This window comes from Hyperolius riggenbachi, chromosome 1 (genome assembly GCF_040937935.1).
Source record: "Hyperolius riggenbachi isolate aHypRig1 chromosome 1, aHypRig1.pri, whole genome shotgun sequence".
Classification (NCBI taxonomy): domain Eukaryota; kingdom Metazoa; phylum Chordata; class Amphibia; order Anura; family Hyperoliidae; genus Hyperolius; species Hyperolius riggenbachi.
Window position 1 is genome coordinate 165,774,894 of NC_090646.1, and position 17,983 is coordinate 165,792,876.

The 17,983-nt window shown below is 43.8% G+C and overlaps 1 protein-coding gene across 1 annotated transcript in view; it reads left to right on the top strand.

The window, feature by feature from the left end:
- LOC137563181 (probable ATP-dependent RNA helicase DDX60) overlaps positions 1-17,983 on the top strand; it is a 231,692-nt gene that overhangs the window by 103,995 nt on the left and 109,714 nt on the right. Inside the window, exons 18-19 of the mRNA XM_068275363.1 lie at positions 2,418-2,513; positions 13,415-13,530. Of these exons, the coding sequence (XP_068131464.1) occupies positions 2,418-2,513; positions 13,415-13,530 (212 nt within the window). The remainder of the gene's footprint in view (positions 1-2,417; positions 2,514-13,414; positions 13,531-17,983) is intronic.

Here is a 17,983-nt window from a genome sequence, read left to right on the forward strand (position 1 = left end):
GTCTTCTCTGTTAGAGAAGTGAATCACTGAAGCAGGAAGAGGAAGTGACACACATGGCCATTGCAAGAGGCTCCTCCAGAGGGGTCATAGCACGATTTTGTTGGAAGTCGTCTGGCTTAAAAGCATGCCCATGAGAGGTGCTTGGAGTCCCTTTAATAAAGAAAGAGAGATGGAGGGAATAAGATATCATGTCAGTTTATCAGTAGTTAGACTGGCTCATTGAGTCCTCTCTTTATACTCATCTGTCTCCTGTAATTCCATCCATGGATACCAAACCGCTCTGGATTTATCAATCCTATCTCTACCCAGGAGGATAGTTTCCTCAGCCTGATGTACTTTTTCTATTTTCATTATCCACTCTCTAATTTGGGGCAAGTCTTGGTGTTTCCAATAGGTGGCAATAAGACTTTTAGCTGAGTTCAACATGTGAGGGATCATAGTATTCTTATATTTCTTAGTAGAGAAAGGAGTAAGATGGAACAGCACAACTCATGGATGAGACATGTTATTTTTTTAACCAAACCTCGGTAAATTCAATTTTCCAAAATTATCCAGTCCATTCCCCAGGTTGGAGCTATGCACAATTACCAATTTTTCATTCGTAAATTTTTCTCTGGCTAAACAGTACTTTACAGAATCTATTTTAATATTAAAATATTACTTAGTTGTAGGTGGTTTCCTCAGAAGGCAAAGACACTTGGGGACTGCATGTGTTGCTCCCACCCTCCTACTGATTTCCAACTAAAAACGGAGCCACAGACAGCAATGTTAAAAATAGCAGCCGCCTTCACCCAAGAAAAAAAACGGATCCGTCTGCGTTTGCAGGGACCTGATTTCAAAACCTGAATGGAAGGTCCGGATCTGCTGCATTTTTACGCAATTAATCTGGACCCTGATACACGCAGTGGTAGTGGCAGGCAATGGGAAAACTGATTTCCCTCTACTCAGGCAAATTTTAACACAGAAACAGATCCGTTTCTGTGTCACAGCCTGGGGGGTGGGAGAGGGGGCTGCCATGCTGGAGGGTGATAGCAGGCAGGATGGGGGTGGCAGCAGTCAGCGGGGGGGGGGGATGTCCCCCACCCTCACCTGGGTCCCCCTCCCCGCTACCCGTCCAGCTAGTTTTGGAAAACTTGGTACAATAGCAGGGAGCCGGGAGCTTACCTACTTATCTACTCCTTTGGTTCATGATCCGGTTCTTTTTAATGAATCGATTTGAATGAATTGATTCATTGAAAAGAGCCAAATGTCCCATCACTAAAGCCACTGCCTGCAATGCCGCCCTCTGAAGTATAGAGGTCGGAATTGCAGGCAGTGACACGTAGTGATGGTAAGTTTGACTCTTTTCAATGAATCAATTCATTCAAATCGATTCATTAAAAAGAACCGGATCGTGAACCAAAGGAGTAGATAAGTAGGTAAGCTCCCGGCTCCCTGCTATTGTAACAAGTTTTCTGAAACTAGCTGGAGGGTTAGCAGGGAAGGGGGACCCAGGTGAGGGAGGGGGGGACGCCCCCGCTGACTGCTGCCACCCCCGTCCTGCCTGCTACACCCCTCCAGTATGGCGGCTGCCTCTCCCCCATGGCTGGGCATACATTTCAACGGACTGGAAACATGCTGCAAAAATATCATATTTTTAGGAAAAACGGGGGAAGGAAATTTTTTTTTTGAAAAACGGATCATGTAAAATGGATCTGATCTGCAACGGGCCAGTGTGGATCTAGCCTTACTCCTCCATGCCTAACCCTCACTAACACTAACCATCCGGGCTAAAGATACTTACCGCTCAACCACTAGCTGATTGGCTAGTACTGCTACCAGCTGATTCACTACTAATAGCTACTCTGCTAGTATTGGGTGCCCAAATCACCACACCTTGGTGCTACATCTATTACATGCCTATTGGTGCCCAATTCACCTGTTCCGACTCAACTATCACACGCTTTTGTCAGCACAAAACAAACTATTCCTTTTAAAGCCTAGCACACACGCAGCATGTGTGCTTCTCCCAGATCAAGAAGCAACAGATTAAGATCTAAGATTAAAGAGGAGTTGGACTTTACAATACAATTATGTCCAGATGTAAGCATATGGGGCTTGATTCACTAAACCGTGACAACTGATATCACGGTTGCGCTAGCGTTTTTTGCGCGTGTTATAATGCTTATATCTCCCCCACATTTGCGTGCGGTAACGTGTATTTTTACGTGCAGAGCACAAATTTTTGTGCAAAAACATGCATTTTGTGTGCGAAAATTTGCGTTAGTGCACGCAAAATGCTAGCGTGACTGTGATATCAATTATCACGGTTTAGTAAATCAAGCCCATGGTAATTCATTATGCAGTACAAAATGCATTAATATGTATGTAACATATTCATTCATAAGTGTACTATGTGCTTTGTGTTTTCTATACAGGTGTTAGTAACAGTGCCACAGTGCTTAGAAATTCTTCTGCTATCTCCACATCACCAAATATGGGTGAAAAGGATCAAGTACATGATATTTGATGAAGTAAGTAAGATTTGAGTATTTGCAGCAACATTCCAGTTTAAAGCCTTAGGTACCTCTCCCAGATTTGTCATTGTTTCTTTTGAAAAAATTACTAATTTGACCCAGAAAGCTCTACAGCATGGTAGTTCTAAGATTCACCATAGGAGACACCTCTCATTTGTAAGTTCCTCTCTGCTGCTGATTTATTAACTCTTTGTATCCAGCACTGTAGCTGAACAGATCCTTATCAATATGATGTTAAAGAGAGTCTGAAGCGAGAATAAATCTCGCTTCAGACCTCATAGTTAGCAGGGGCATGTGTGCCCCTGCTAAAACGCCGCTATTCCGCGGCTTAACGGGGGTCCCTTCACCCCCAAATCCCCTCGGTGCAGCTGGGGAGCGATTCCTGGTTGGGGCAGGGCTAAATGCTGCAGCCCTGCCCCACGCGCGTCTGTCAGACGCGTATCTCCGACTCTCCCCCGCCCCTCTCAGTCTTCCTTCACTGAGAGGGGCGGGGGAGAGGCAGCGATGCACGTCTGATAGACGCGACTGAAGGCAGGGCTGCAGCCATTAGCCCTGCCTCCAGGAAGAAGAAGATTTACGACCAACTTGCGACCAAAGGGGTGGGTTTGGGGGTGAAGGGACCCCCGTTTATCCGCGGGATATCGGCGTTTTAGCAGGGGCACACATGCCCCTGCTAACTATGAGCTCTGAAGCGAGATTTATTCTCACTTCAGAGTCTCTTTAAGAATTCAGGTGATCTGGGCTCACATGCCTCTACCCAGTTCTTCTCTCACTATTTCATGTGTGGGTAATAAAGGGATAGGACAAGGAGTAAGGTCTAAGGATAAGCAGGTGAAATGTGTGAACTTAAATTTGCTGTGAATCTGGCTGATTTGCATAAAGAGAAATTGTCACTAACATGCTGCCTAAATTTGCCATTTTTTTCGGGGTAGTTTGCAATTTCCTGTTTTAAATCCAATAAAGATTTCTCAGGTATCATTGCAAAGAAACAGAACATGTAGAGCCTGTCTCTTGCAACCAAAAGGAATTAGAACTTTGTAAATGGGAGTGTGTGTATGTTTCTCACTCCGTTTCCTGCTTTCACTCTCCAGTTGTAGGAATAGAGAGATACAGGGAGAGCTGTAGTGGATTGAAAGGGTCAGTGAGTATATATATATATATATATATATATATATATATATATATATATATATATATATATATATATATATATATATATATATATATATATATATACACACACACACACACACGGTGGGTTGCAAAAGTATTCGGCCCCCTTGAAGTTTTCCACATTTTGTCATATTACTGCCACAAACATGAATCAATTTTATTGGAATTCCACATGAAAGGCCAATACAAAGTGGTGTACATGTGAGAGGTGGAACGGAAATCATACATGATTCCAAACATTTTTTACAAATAAATAACTGCAAAGTGGGGTGTGCGTAATTATTCAGCCCCCTTTGGTCTGAGTGCAGCCAGTTACCCATAGACATTGCCTGATGAGTGCTAATGACTAAATGGAGTGCACCTGTGTGTAATCTAATGCCAGTACAAATACAGTTGCTCTGTGATGGCCTCAGAGGTTTTCTAAGAGAATCTTGGGAGCAACAACACCATGAAGTCCAAAGAACACACCAGACAGGTCAGGGATCAAGTTATTGAGAAATTTAAAGCAGGCTTAGGCTACAAAAAGATTTCCAAAGCCTTGAACATCCCACGGAGCACTGTTCAAGCGATCATTCAGAAATGGAAGACGTATGGCACAATTGTAAACCTACCAAGACAAGGCCATCCACCTAAACTCACAGGCCGAACAAGGAGAGCGCTGATCAGAAATGCAGTCAAGAGGCCCATGGTGACTCTGGACGAGCTGCAGAGATCTACTGCTCAGGTGAGGGAATCTGTCCATAGGACAACTATTAGTCGTCCACTGCACAAAGTTTGCCTTTATGGAAGAGTGGAAAGAAGAAAGCCACTGTTAACAGAAAAGCATAAGAAGTCCCGTTTGCAGTTTGCCACAAGCCATATGGGGGACACAGCAACCATGTAGAAGAAGGTGCTCTGGTCAGATGAGACCAAAATGGAACTTTTTGGCCAAAATGCAAAATGCTATGTGTGGCGGAAAACTAACACTGCACATCACTCTGAACACACCATCCCTACTGTCAAATATGGTGGTGGCAGCATCATGCTCTGGGGGTGCGTCTCTTCAGCAGGGACAGGGAAGCTGGTCAGAGTTGATGGGAAGATGGATGGAGCCAAATACAAGGCAATCTTGGAAGAAAACCTCTTGGAGTTCGCAAAAGACTTGAGACTGGGGCAGAGGTTCACCTTCCAGCAAGACAACAACCCTAAACATAAAGCCAGGGCAACAATGGAATGGTTTAAAACAAAACATATCCATGTGTTAGAATGGCCCAGTCAAAGTCCAGATCTAAATCCAATCTAGAATCGGTGGCAACATCTGAAAACTGCTGTTCACAAACGCTGTCCATCTAATCTGAGCTGGAGCTGTTTTGCAAAGAAGAATGGGCAAAGATTTCAGTCTCTAGATGTGCAAAGCTGGTAGAGACATACCCTAAAAGACTGGCAGCTGTAATTGCAGCAAAAGGTGGTTCTACAAAGTATTGACTCAGGGGGCTGAATAATTACGCACACCCCACTTTGCAGTTATTGATTTGTAAAAAATGTTTGGAATCATGTATGATATTCATTCCACCTCTCACGTGTACACCACTTTGTATTGGTCTTTCACGTGGAATTCTAATAAAATTGATTCGTGTCTGTGGTAGTGTTGGGCCGAACAGTTCGCCTGGCGAACCTCTATGGGCCTCTTACTACTTCCGGGTCGCAATGACCCGGAGTAGTACGCCTGCGCTGCCCGGCGGAGCGCGTCCTAGATCGCGCTCCTGTTGCCGGGCACTCTCTGCGCATGAGCGTGACGTCACTCATGACGTCACGCACATGCGCAGAGAGTGCCCGGCAACGATCTAGGACGCGCTCCGCCGGGCAGCGCAGGCGTACTACTCCGGGTCATTGCGACCCGGAAGTAGTAAGAGGCCCATAGATTTAGAGATGTTCGCCGGCGAACGGTTCGGGAACCGTTCGCCACATCTCTAGTCTGTGGCAGTAATATGACAAAATGTGGAAAACTTCAAGGGGGCCGAATACTTTTGCAAGCCACTGTATATACACACACGCACGCACGCACGCACACACACACACACACATATATATATATATCCAGTCCATTCCCCAGGTTGGAGCTAGGCACAATTACCAATTTTTAATTGAATAATTTTTCACAATTTTGTTCAAATTCGTGTATCACTTCTGTTATCATAAAGGTTGATAGTGTGCACATTTTCCTATAATTCTGAATTACTGGTACTGAAACCATTTTCAGCAATACAAACTTAGTAAATTGAGGAAAAAAATACTATATATATGTAGGCCTGAAACACACCAGAGGAGTTTTTCTGAGCGTTTTGAGTTTTTAAATCTGCTGCTAATGTTATCCTATGTGTCTGTGCACACTGGAGCAATGAGGTTTTGTAAAAAACCCCATAGCATTACATTGGGAAGAGCTTTTAGAGGTTTCAAAACCTCTTCCCAATGTAATGCTATGGGGTTTTTTACAAAACCTCATTGCTCCAGTGTGCACAGACACATAGGATAACCTTAGCAGCAGATTTAAAAACTCAAAACGCTCAGAAAAACTCCTCTGGTGTGTTTCAGGCCGTACAGTACAGACCAAAAGTTTGGACACACCTTCTCATTCAAAGAGATTTCTTTATTTTCATGACTATGAACATTGAAGATTCACACTGAAGGCATCCAAACTATGAATTAACACATTGTAATGGTCCGCTCTGCTGTCTGCACAGACAGACAGCTTTTTGACCATTTTGTAGGTCTGAGTTCTGCAGGTCCCTGGAAAGGAGACCGGTCTTCACTCTGCAAGTTTCAGAGTTGCTCTGCTGGTGAGGAATTTGCATCTACTTGTCATGCAAATTGCTTAGCTGCTTCCTTTGATGGCTTGCAGTATAAATACCTTTTGCTCCCAGAATATCCTGCTGGTCATAGAGGTTTGTTCCTGCTAAGTTACCTGGAGTCTCAGCCTTTGCTAATTGTTTGCTAAGATTATCTTAGAGTAATTCCTTGGGAGCGCACTAGCATTCCTTCTAGCGTAGTCAGGTTGTAATTATCTGTATTGCCTTGTCTGTCTATCTGTTGCGATTGTCTTGTCGCCAGCGGCGGTCAACAGGAAATCGTTCTGTCTGTTGGGATCGCATTCGCCCTAGCGGTAGTGGCGGTGGTTCGTTCTGTACTCTGTCTTAGGGGTGCAAGCCAGAGCAGCGGTTGCTACTGGTCGCTCCATCTGTCTGTCTGTCTGGATAGCATTCGCCCTAGCGGTAGTGGCGGTAGTTCCTTCTGTACTCTGTCTGGGAGTGTAGGCCAGAGCTGCGGTTGCTACTGGTTACTCCTTCTGTTTGTCTTGTCTGGAATGAACGCTTGCTGTAGGCTTGGTGAGGTAACCATTTAGCAAGCGTTCGCGTTCTCTATTCATTTTCGTGTTACATTGGTTAGTTAGGGTTGGCGCGTTTTGTCTCTGTTGCGCTTTTCGTGCGTAGACCGCGCTTAGCGAGTGCGTTTGTTATTTTCCTTGGCGTTCTGATCATTGTTGTTTGCTGTGTCTTCTCGCTACACTTGTGCTCTGTCTCTACTCGGTCTTGTGTCACTGTTGGCAATCGCCACTCTTGCGATTGCGTTCCCACTTGGTTTCCGCTGTTGTGTGTTCATCGTCGCCGGGTGGCGACTAGATTGGTGGACACACATACATTCTGTCTCTGTGCTCACTTTCTCTCTACAGGTGCATTGCACCAAAGCTGGGTTTTGTCGTTTTATACGCTTGTGGAGGACTTCCGCAGTGTCAGCGCGCTGACCGCGGAGATAATTCCACAATCGTTACACACATGTGGAAGTATAGTACATAACCAAAAAGTGTGAAACAACTGAAAGTATGTCATATTCTAGGTTCTTCAAAGTAGCCACCTTTTTCTTTGATTACTGCTTTGCACAATCTTGGCATTCTCTTGATGAGCTTCAAGAGGTAGTCACCTGAAATGGTTTTCACTTCACAGGTGTGCCCTGTCAGGTTTAATACGTGGGATTTATTGCCTTATAAATGGGGTTGGGACCATCAGTTGCATTGTAGAGAAGTCAGGTGGATACACAGCTGATAGTCCTACTGAATAGACTGAATTTGTATTATGGCAAGAAAAAAGCAGCTAAGTAAAGAAAAACAAGTGGCCATCATTACTTTAAAGCGTAATGAAACCCAGCATTTATACTTTGCTCTAATAGATTATTTACAGCATATTATATACAACTGGCATTTTTTTTTTTACTAGAACTGCATTTAAAGGGTTAACACAGGCTTTAGAAGCTTCCCTTCCAGCAGAGCATGGCCGCATCCGAAACTACATAATGTTATCTAGTGTTTAATTGTATTAAGTCAGGAATGTAAACAAAGCCTCCTCATACACCATGGGGTCTCACAAAGACAATGAGACAAGAATAAATGCTTTCTGATGCTTTCTGATTACGTTAGAGGATGAATAAAGCAGTTATAAATAAAATGCAAAGTCGGCTCTCAGAGTAAAATTAGTGTACTTTAGGAATGTCTAACTTCTAAATGAATAATACTTATGCACAAATGCAAATATGATAACCGTATGGCATATAAAAAAGTAGGAAAACATGTTTTTTATTGAATATTATATCAGGGTTTTATACCGCTTTAAGAAATGACGGTCAGTTAGTATGAAAAATTGGGAAAACTTTGAAAGTGTCCCCAAGTGCAGTCTCAAAAACCATCAAAAGCTACAAAGAAACTGGCTCACATGCGGACCGCCCCAGGAAAGGAAGACCAAGAGTCACCTCTGCTGCGGAGGATAAGTTAATCCGAGTCACCAGTCTCAGAAATCGCAGGTTAACAGCAGCTCAGAGTAGAGACCAGGTCACTGCCACACAGAGTTCTAGCAGCAGACACATCTTTAGAACAACTGTTAAAAGGAGACTGTGTGAATCAGGCCTTCATGGTAGAATATCTGCTAGGAAACCACAGCTAAGGACAGGCAACAAGCAGAAGAGACTTGTTTGGGCTAAAGAACACAAGGAATGGAGTGGACATTAGACCCGTGGAAATCTGTGCTTTGGTCTGATGAGTCCAAATTTGAGATCTTTGGTTCCAACCACCGTGTCCTTGTGCGATGCAGAAAAGGTGAACGGATGGACCCTACATGCCTGGTTCCCACCGTAAAGCATGGAGGAGAAGGTGTGATGGTGTGGGGGTGCTTTGCTGGTGACACGGTTGGGGATTTATTCAGAATTGAAGGCATACTGAACCAGCATGGCTACCACAGCATCTTGCAGCGGCATGCTATTCCATCCGGTTTGCATTTAGTTGGACCATCATTTATTTTTCAACAGGACAATTACCCCAAACACACCTCCAGTCTGTGTAAGGGCTATTTGACCAGGATGGAGAGTGATGGGGTGCTGCGCCAGATGACCTAGCCTTCACAGTCACCAGACCTGAACCCAATCAAGATGGTTTGGGGTGAGCTGGACCGCAGAGTGAAGGCAAAAGGGCCAACAAGTGCTAAGCATCTCTGGGTACTCCTTCAAGACTGTTGGAAGACCATTTCAGGTGACTACCTCTTGAAGCTCATCAAGAGAATGCCAAGAGTGTGAAAAGCAGTAATCAAAGCAAAATGTGGCTACTTTGAAAAACCTAGTTTATGACATATTTTCAGTTGTTTCACACTTCTTGGTTATGTACTATACTTCCACATGTGTTAATTCATAGTTTGGATACCTTCAGTGTGAATCTACAATGTTCATAGTCATGAAAATAGAGAAAACTCTGAATGAGAAGGTGTGTCCAAACTTTTGGTCAGTAATATATATATATATTTACTAAGTTTTGTACTACTGGAAACGGCTTCAGTACCAGTAATTCAGAATTATAGGAAAATATGATAAATATTAATAATCGTCATGATTTTCCTGTATAAATTGTTGGTTGTTACGATAAAAAAAGTCAGTTAAATATATCATATAGGAGACACACACAGTGATATTTGAGAAGTGAAATGAAGTTTTTTGGATTTACAGAAAGTGTGGAATAATTGTTTAAACAAAATTAGGCAGGTGCATAACTTTGGGCACCACAAAAAAATTGAAATCAATATTTAGTAGATCCTCCTTTTGCAGAAATGACAGCCTGCAAACCTTTCCTGTAGGTTCCAATGAGAGTCTGGATTCTGGTTGAAGGTATTTTGGACCATTCCTCTTTACAAAACATCTCTAGTTCATTCAGGTCTATGGCTTCCGAGCATGGACAGCTCTCTTTAACTCACACCACAGATTTTCAATTATATTCAGGTCTGGAGACTGAGATGGCCATTCCAGAAAGTTGTACTTGTTCCTCTGCATGAATGCCTTAGTGGATTTTGAGCAGTGTTTAGGGTCGTTGTCTTTGATGAAAGATCCAGCCCCAGCGCAGCTTCAGCTTTGTCACTGATTCCTGGACATTAGTCTCCAGAATCTGCTGATACTGAGTAGAGTCCATGCATCCCTCAACTTTGACAAGATTCCAGGTCCCTGCAGTGGCCACACAGCCCCACAGCATGATGGAGCTACCACCATATTTAACTGTAGGTAGCAGGTGTTTTTCTTGAAATGCTGTGTTGTTTTTCCTCCATGCATAACGCCGCTTGTTATGCCCAAATAACTGAATTTTAGTTTGTTCAGTCTACAGCACCTTATTCCAAAATGAAGCTGGCTTGTCCAAATGTGCTTTAGCATACCTCAAGCGGCCCTGTTTGTGCTGTGGGTGGAGAAAAGGCTTCCTCTGCATACAGCATCTCCTTGTGTCAAGTGCGCTGAATAGTTGAACGATGCACAGTGACTCCATCTGCAGCAAGATGGTGTTGTACGTCTTTGGTGCTGGTCTGTGGGTTGACTCTGACTGTTCTCTCCATTCATCGCTTCTGTTTATCTGAGATTTTTCTAGGTCTGCCACTTCAAGCCTTAACTTGAACTGAGCCTGTGGTCTTCCATTTCCTCAGTATGTTCCTAACTGTGGAAACCGACAGCTGAAATCTCTGAGACAGGTTTCTGTACCCTTCCCCTAAACCATGATGGTGAACAATCTTTGTCTTCAGGTCATTTGAGAGTTGTTTTGAGACCCCCATGTTTCTTCTCTTCAGAGAAAATTAAAAGAGGAAGGAAACTTACAATTGACCCCCTTAAATACTCTTTCTCATAATTGGATTCACCTGTGTATGTGGGTCAGGGGTCACTGAGCTTACCAAGCCAATTTGAGGTCCAATAATTAGTTCTAAAGGTTTTGGAATCAAATTTATGCACCTGCCTAATTTTATTTAAACAATTATTGCGCACTTTCTGTAAATGCAGTAAACTTCATTTCACTTCTCAAATATCACTGTGTGTCTCCTATATGATATATTCAACTGACATTTTTTATCATAACAACCAACAATTTACACAGGAAAATTGTTACTATTAACAATGTTGCCCAAACTTTCGCATCCCACTGTATTGTTGCATGTTCTGCATTTTCCTAATGTTCTTGTTTTCTCATTTCTTCATGTTACTATGTGCTTATGCCTTGATATATACCGTATTTGGCGCCGTATAAGACACACTTTTTCTCCCCCAAAAATGGGGAGAAAAAGTCCCTGCGTCTTATACAGCAAAGGCAGGGAATCCCCAACTTGCAAACGCCTGCCGATCCGAACCGACGACCCGCCACCATGTTGGGGATTCCCTGCCTGTGTGCCCGCAGCGTTAGACTACCCCATGCCTCAGCCTTTGCCCTCTAATCACCTCCTGCCCCCCGTGTGCGACTCCATACGCTTCCTCTATTGTGCACTTGTACTGATGACGTCATTAGTACAAGCGCACAATAGAGGAAGCGTATGGAGATGCCGGGTGTCTGCAGTTCTCGCGGCGGCGTGGATCTGGTAAGCCGCTGATGCTGCAGACACTGAGGGGGGAAATACATACAATAGGGATATCGGAGACACGCTGGGATATCAGAGACACGCAGGTGGGACCGGGAGAGTCGCACACGGGCGGCAGGAGGTGATTAGAGGGCAAATGCTGAGGCACGTGTAGGTGGGGGGGCACAGAATGACGTGACGAATGACATGAGGGAGACAGGACACAGGAGGACACATGGGGAGAAGGGGCACACATTAGGACACATGGGGCACACATTCGGACACATGGGGCACACATTCGGACACATGGGGCACACAGCAGGACAGATGTAGGACAGATGGGGCACACAGTAGGACAGATGTGGCACACAGGAGTACCATTTGGGGGATAACATGTACAAGACTCTCCTGGAATATGGACGCACCAGGTTTAGTACATATATTTTTTTCCCCTGGTTTTTGCCCTCTAAACCTGGGTGCATCTTATATTCCGGACCGTCTTATATGGCGCGAAATACAGTAATATGCTGCATTTGTTATCCCTGAATGCATATAACTAAAGCAAAACTGTGCTAACTTTGATGTAGCTGTATGATTGTCAATCAAAACAACTCTGCAAACAGTATTTGTGGGCCAACAGGATTGTTTTGCCTTGTGTTGGACTCTGATGATCTTCCTTGATGATTCCTTGGCTTTCACAATGGAGCATGGTTCATTAAGTGGGCTCTTGCTCTGTCTTAGCTCTTTCATGTTATTGAGTGTAAACACCTGGGTGTTGACTAGCAAGGAAGAAAAAAATAATACATGGGTGTTTCTGTAGCACAGTTGAGTTATATGAAAAATAAAGGCATGTTAGCAGGAAGAAAAAACAATTTAGAAGCACTTTAATAGTAATAATACAGCAAAGTCCCCATTATTCACAATACAAGCAAGCAAAAGTCTCAACTAACCGGCATGCCTGAGAGGACAGTGCTTTGGGTTGTTTTTTTTTTTTGGGGGGGGGGGGGGGGGAAGTGTAGGTCTCAAAATACTCACCAAGCCTCCAACACTGTCTTCTAGCCTTCCTGTAGCTCCTAGCGGCTTTCTGGTGTCCGTGCTCAGCTCCCAGGGTGTCACGTAACCCAACGCGGATCAGGTGATATGCCCGGAGCTGTACACGGAGGACAGCAGAAAGCCACCAGGAGCTACAGGAACGCTAGAAGATGTCACTAGACTAGAGAGTATTTTATTCTGCATGGGGGGAGGGGCCAGCACATATAACCAGCATAAGGAGATCTCTGTCGGTGTCGGATACTTGGGACTTTGCTGTAATAATAATTGCAGTATTTGTCTAGCAATTTTCTCTTGTCGGACTCAAAGCACCAGAGCTGCAGCCACTTAAGCACACTCAGTAGGCAGTAGTGGTGTTAGGGAGTCTTGCCCATGAACCATAGGAAGAGCTGAGATTTGATCTGAATAGGAAGAACCAAGATTATGTCAGATGAAGACATAACAACAAAAGTTGTTTAGGTAATACCTGTAATGACTAACTGTACAAGATTTCTTTGCAAGCTTTCGAAACTTTAAGTTTCTTCTTCAGGCATGTTTCATAACTGGATCAGAACCATACCCAGTTCTGAAACATGCCTAAAGAAGAAACTTAAAGTTTCAAAAGCTTGCAAAGAAATCGTGTACTATTAGTCATTAAAGGTATCACCCAAACAACTTTTGTTGTTATGTCTTTGGATTGACTAATACCGGACCACATGCAACAAGATTATGTCAGACGCAGGGCCCTTAACCATTATACTATCCAGCCACACTAACAAGACGATTGCTTTTCATAATATTATTGTAATGTTTTATTTTGAACTCTAGGTGCACTGCTTGGGGGGAGAGATTGGAGCAGAAGTCTGGGAGCATTTACTGGCCATGATTCGCTGCCCATTTTTGGCTTTATCTGCAACCATTAGCAATCCGGAACATTTAACTGAGTAAATATTAATATTTGCAGTGTGCTAAGGGATTTGTACATTTCTGTATAAATACTGTAGATGTAAAGCTGTGTACACAAATATAATTATTGTTACCCGGTATGTTTTGCTTTGTTTTTTTTTTGCCACCCATTGGACCTTTGATTGACGTTATTTCAACCTGGTAGGATCAGCTTTAAGCTTTGAAATTTGCCCATAGGAAAATCAAGGTTTTTCCTTCAAGTTAAATTAAACGACATTGAAGTCTCAATAAAATCTCAATTACAGCATAAAAGGCCATCTTGGTTTTCTTCTTGAATTATTTGCTGAGCACCCAGACATGCTAATATCACCATGGAAACATGTAACAATTTAACCACCCTGGTGGTCTATTAAAACTGCCAGGGGGCAGCGCAGCACTTTAATTTTTTTTTTTATTCATGTAACTAGCCCAGCGCTAGCTACATGATAGCCGCTGTGCAGCGGCATCCCCCCACCCCCTCCGATTGCCTCCAGCGATCAGCGCAAACAGGAAATCCCATTCAGAACGGGATTTCCTGTTTGGCTTCCCCCGTCGCCATGGCGACGATCGGCATCGAAGTCATGACGTCATCGGGAGTCCCGATCCACCCCTCAGCACTGCCTAGCACTGATAGGCCAGGCTGCGCAAGGGGTCTGGAGGGGGGCGGCGAGTAGCGGCGAATCGGCTCGGATCGGCTTGTACACGCAGCTAGCAAAGTGCTAGCTGCGTGTACCAAGAAAACTAATTATGCAAATCGGCCCAGCAGGACCTGAGAAATCCTCCTGCGCGGCATAGCCCGACCTGAGGTCGGGCTTACCGCCAGGGAGGTTAAGTAAAATTGTAGTTTTTGCAAAATGTTAAGTTAAAGTTTTGTCACAAAAGCGTCAAGAGGTGCAATAGGTTTTTCCTCTTAAGTCAGTTGGTGAAACGCCCCTGTTCCCATGCAAGCTGTATTTCACCAGGGAGTCCATGAGCGTGGAAATGTGCACCCTGAGCAGTACCAGCTCTCATGGTTTATATGCTGATGTTACCTTGCAATGGAAAGTAAACTTGTTGCCTAGTGTATATTCATGGGTCTCACCCCATTTCAGTTCCCAGGAGGAAGTGTGGGTAATTAGCCAGTATGAAGGGAGGGGGTGGGGCTAAGGTGGAACCTGGAGCCACCATTTTATAAAGGGAGTCCTAGATGTCCAGTTTTCCTCTAAGGACTAAAAGCAAAAACACACTCTGAGAGGGGTTATTTTTGTAAGCTTCTAACAAGAATACTCCCCCCCCCTCCCCCACATAAACTTACACTGCACATTTGCACCATTGCTCACCCCTTTCAATAAAACACCTTTGCATGAGTCTATCAGCAGCAATAGCAAAGCTATATATGGGCAATTATCTAATCAAAAAAGCAAACTGGAGCCGTGGTTAGCATTATAATGCATGGAACCATTAATTATTGAAGGGTTATTACTGAAGAATCATGAAAGGGTAAATAATCTTGCTACACGAAGGTACTTTTTAAAATCTTTTTGTTAGTTATGGTGTCAAAGTGTTTTCCCTGTAACGCTTTAAAGAGACTTTGAAGTCTCATAAAATTCATGTTTTTATTTTAAAAATCTCTTTATCATCATTGCCCTACCTAAAACGCTGCATCTCCGTGGCTGAACTCTAACTAAATCCCCCCTAACTCTCCCCTGCAAAATCCACAACTTTCTTGGTCGTGGATTTTGCTGCTGGAGGAGGCAGAGCTTTCAGCCGCAGCACTGCCTCCATTCGCGTCTATCAGCGCGTATCTCCGCCCCTCCCCTGCCCCTCTCAGTGAAGGAAGACAGGGGAGGGGCAGGGGAGAGGCGGCGATCCGCGTGTAGAGGCAGAGCTGCAGCCGAAAGCTCTGCCTCTCACGGAAGCGCTCCCGCAGTGTGCCCCGGGGAGTTTGGGGGGATTTAGTTAGCGCGCAGCTGCGGGGATGCAGCGTTTTAGGTAGGGCAATGATGTAAAAGAGATTTTTAAAATAAAAACGTAAAATTTTATGAGACTTCAGTCTCTCTTTAAGGGAGTTCATAAGGAAGTAGTAATCTTCCCTTATATTTATTCTACTTTTGGTGGATTATAACTAGGAGTGTTCTTACTTAGTGAACTCACAGATCCCAACATATCTTCCCCTAAACTGTCTAATTAACCACACTTCCTCCTGGGTACCAGAATTTGGGATACCGGTAAGTCTTTTCTCCCTTTGTCAACACACTGGACATGTATACTGCTTTGCAGGCTCTAAATTCATTGGGGACAAATAAATATGTGAAATGAATATATAGTAAGTGCTAGCATGTAGAAACGTGATAGTGGCAGGCAATAAAGCAGCCCCAGTGACATGCCTACCTCAGGACTTCAACCTCCGGAGTCTGTCGCTGAGAGACAGTGAGATTCTTCAGGTGGGCAGCTGGTCCCTCTGTATTGAAAAGGACAGGTAGGCAACTGAATTGCAGCATAAATCTGACTGATAAAACTGTAGATCAAATCGCTGCTCTGCTTGCTTTGATCTGTTTGATGCAGCAAAAAACTTTGCCTGAGGTTTCCTTGCCACCTACTTAGGAAGAAGCCTCCTCCACGCCTGGTGACATTTTACTATGGCTCTCATGTCTGAAATGGATTTACGATTAATCAACAAGCATTAGTTTGATAGATCACTGGCAGATCAAAGTGTATATGAAGAAAATCTATAGCTAAAAGTTGATCTGTGTACAGACAGTCCTCTACTTACAAACAAGTTACATTTCAGAGATATAAATTTGTCTTCATGTACAAATTATACAATAACTCCAAGAGAAGAGACCCAGCACCGTCTTCAAGTGTATTATAAGCTCTTTTATTTATTTAAGGCATCAAAAAGACAAAAAGGGCAAGTCTGTGCGAGTGCGACGTTTCGAGAGGCGACTCCTCTCTTTCTCAAGCTGACAAGCCCTCTGAATACATAAGACACAATCAGCCTTAAATAGTCCTTGCTCCACTAGGGAGCCAATCAAAATGGTCTGGACGCCCTGTCATCAACCAATTAGGTTAAGTTCCTGCTTGCAGGCCCTCCCATCTGGTGGAGGACCTGATGGGGAACTACATCTATTTATACACTCCAATCATTTTAAAATGGCCGCTAGAGGGCCGACCAATGGGGGTAGAGCATGTTCTAAATGGAAAAAACGTCATTCAACCGTCATGCGGAAATCCGCATTGAAAATCCGCATGTGGTTGCGTTCAATGCATATGCATAAAAACGTACGCGTAAAAACCATATTCCAATACTATGACCACGCGGAAATCCGCATTGGATATCCGCATATGGTTAAAATTAATGCGTATGCGTAAAAACGTACGCGTAAACACCCGGAAGCAAAAAATCGTCTAAACCATAGACGTTTCAATCCAATCGCCTATACCGGTTACGCATAAAATTGATCTTTACCGATTGAAAAATGTACATGCTCCTAACCCTAATAGGAATGAGTGTCAACAATATATAATATATAATAAGAGAAATCTGAAAAAAATATAAAAAGGGAAAAATGACAAAACTCACGCTAGGTGTCTGACGGCCACCCACAGCGGCGGCCAGACACCGAACGTCACAATAAAAATAAATATAAACCACATCTCATCCACCCAGACTGGCGTCCGTCTTAATTGCGGCGGCCAGTCTGGGCTAGCGAGAACAAAATTACCAATTCTGTCCCGACTGGCGTCCATCCCTGGCGGCCACTCGGGAAAGAAACAGGCAAAAAATCAAAAAATATATGCTTTGAAGGCCAGCCCGGACTGGCGGCCACATATCAGCGGCGGCCAGTCCAGGACAGCCAACAAATCAACATAGTCAATAAATATATTTTTTTCAAAACAAATAATAAGTTATGCTATAAACTCCTCTCCCCCCGACCGGCGGCCACCAATTGTGGCCGCAGGTCGGGAAGGATCGGGAAAAAAAGAAAACAGAACCAACCCAAAAAGAAGACTCCAGGCGTCCAGACCAAACAATAAACAACAAGACATCTATCTATAAACACATGGACCCAACTCGCACTCCCGGTTAAGACCCCCTGGACCAAGGGCATCCAGCTTCCTAATCCAAAACAACTCCCGTCTCAATAATAATTTGACCCTATCACCCCCCCCTGCGTGGTGGGGGGACAGAGTCAATCACCTGGACCCTCAACTGGCTAACATTATGGCGACAGGCAGAAAAATGGCTAGCAACCGCTTGTTCAGATGTGCCCGAGCGGATAGCTGACTTATGCGCAGAGATGCGCATTTTAAGTATCTGTGTGGTCATCCCCACATAAATCATTCCGCAATTTTTTTAACTGTATATTATTGTTAAACATTACAGTATTGTATAAACTATTATACTATTATAAATAGTTTAAAACACTTTAAAAGTACATTGAAAACAACCAAAAATATTATACAAAATAC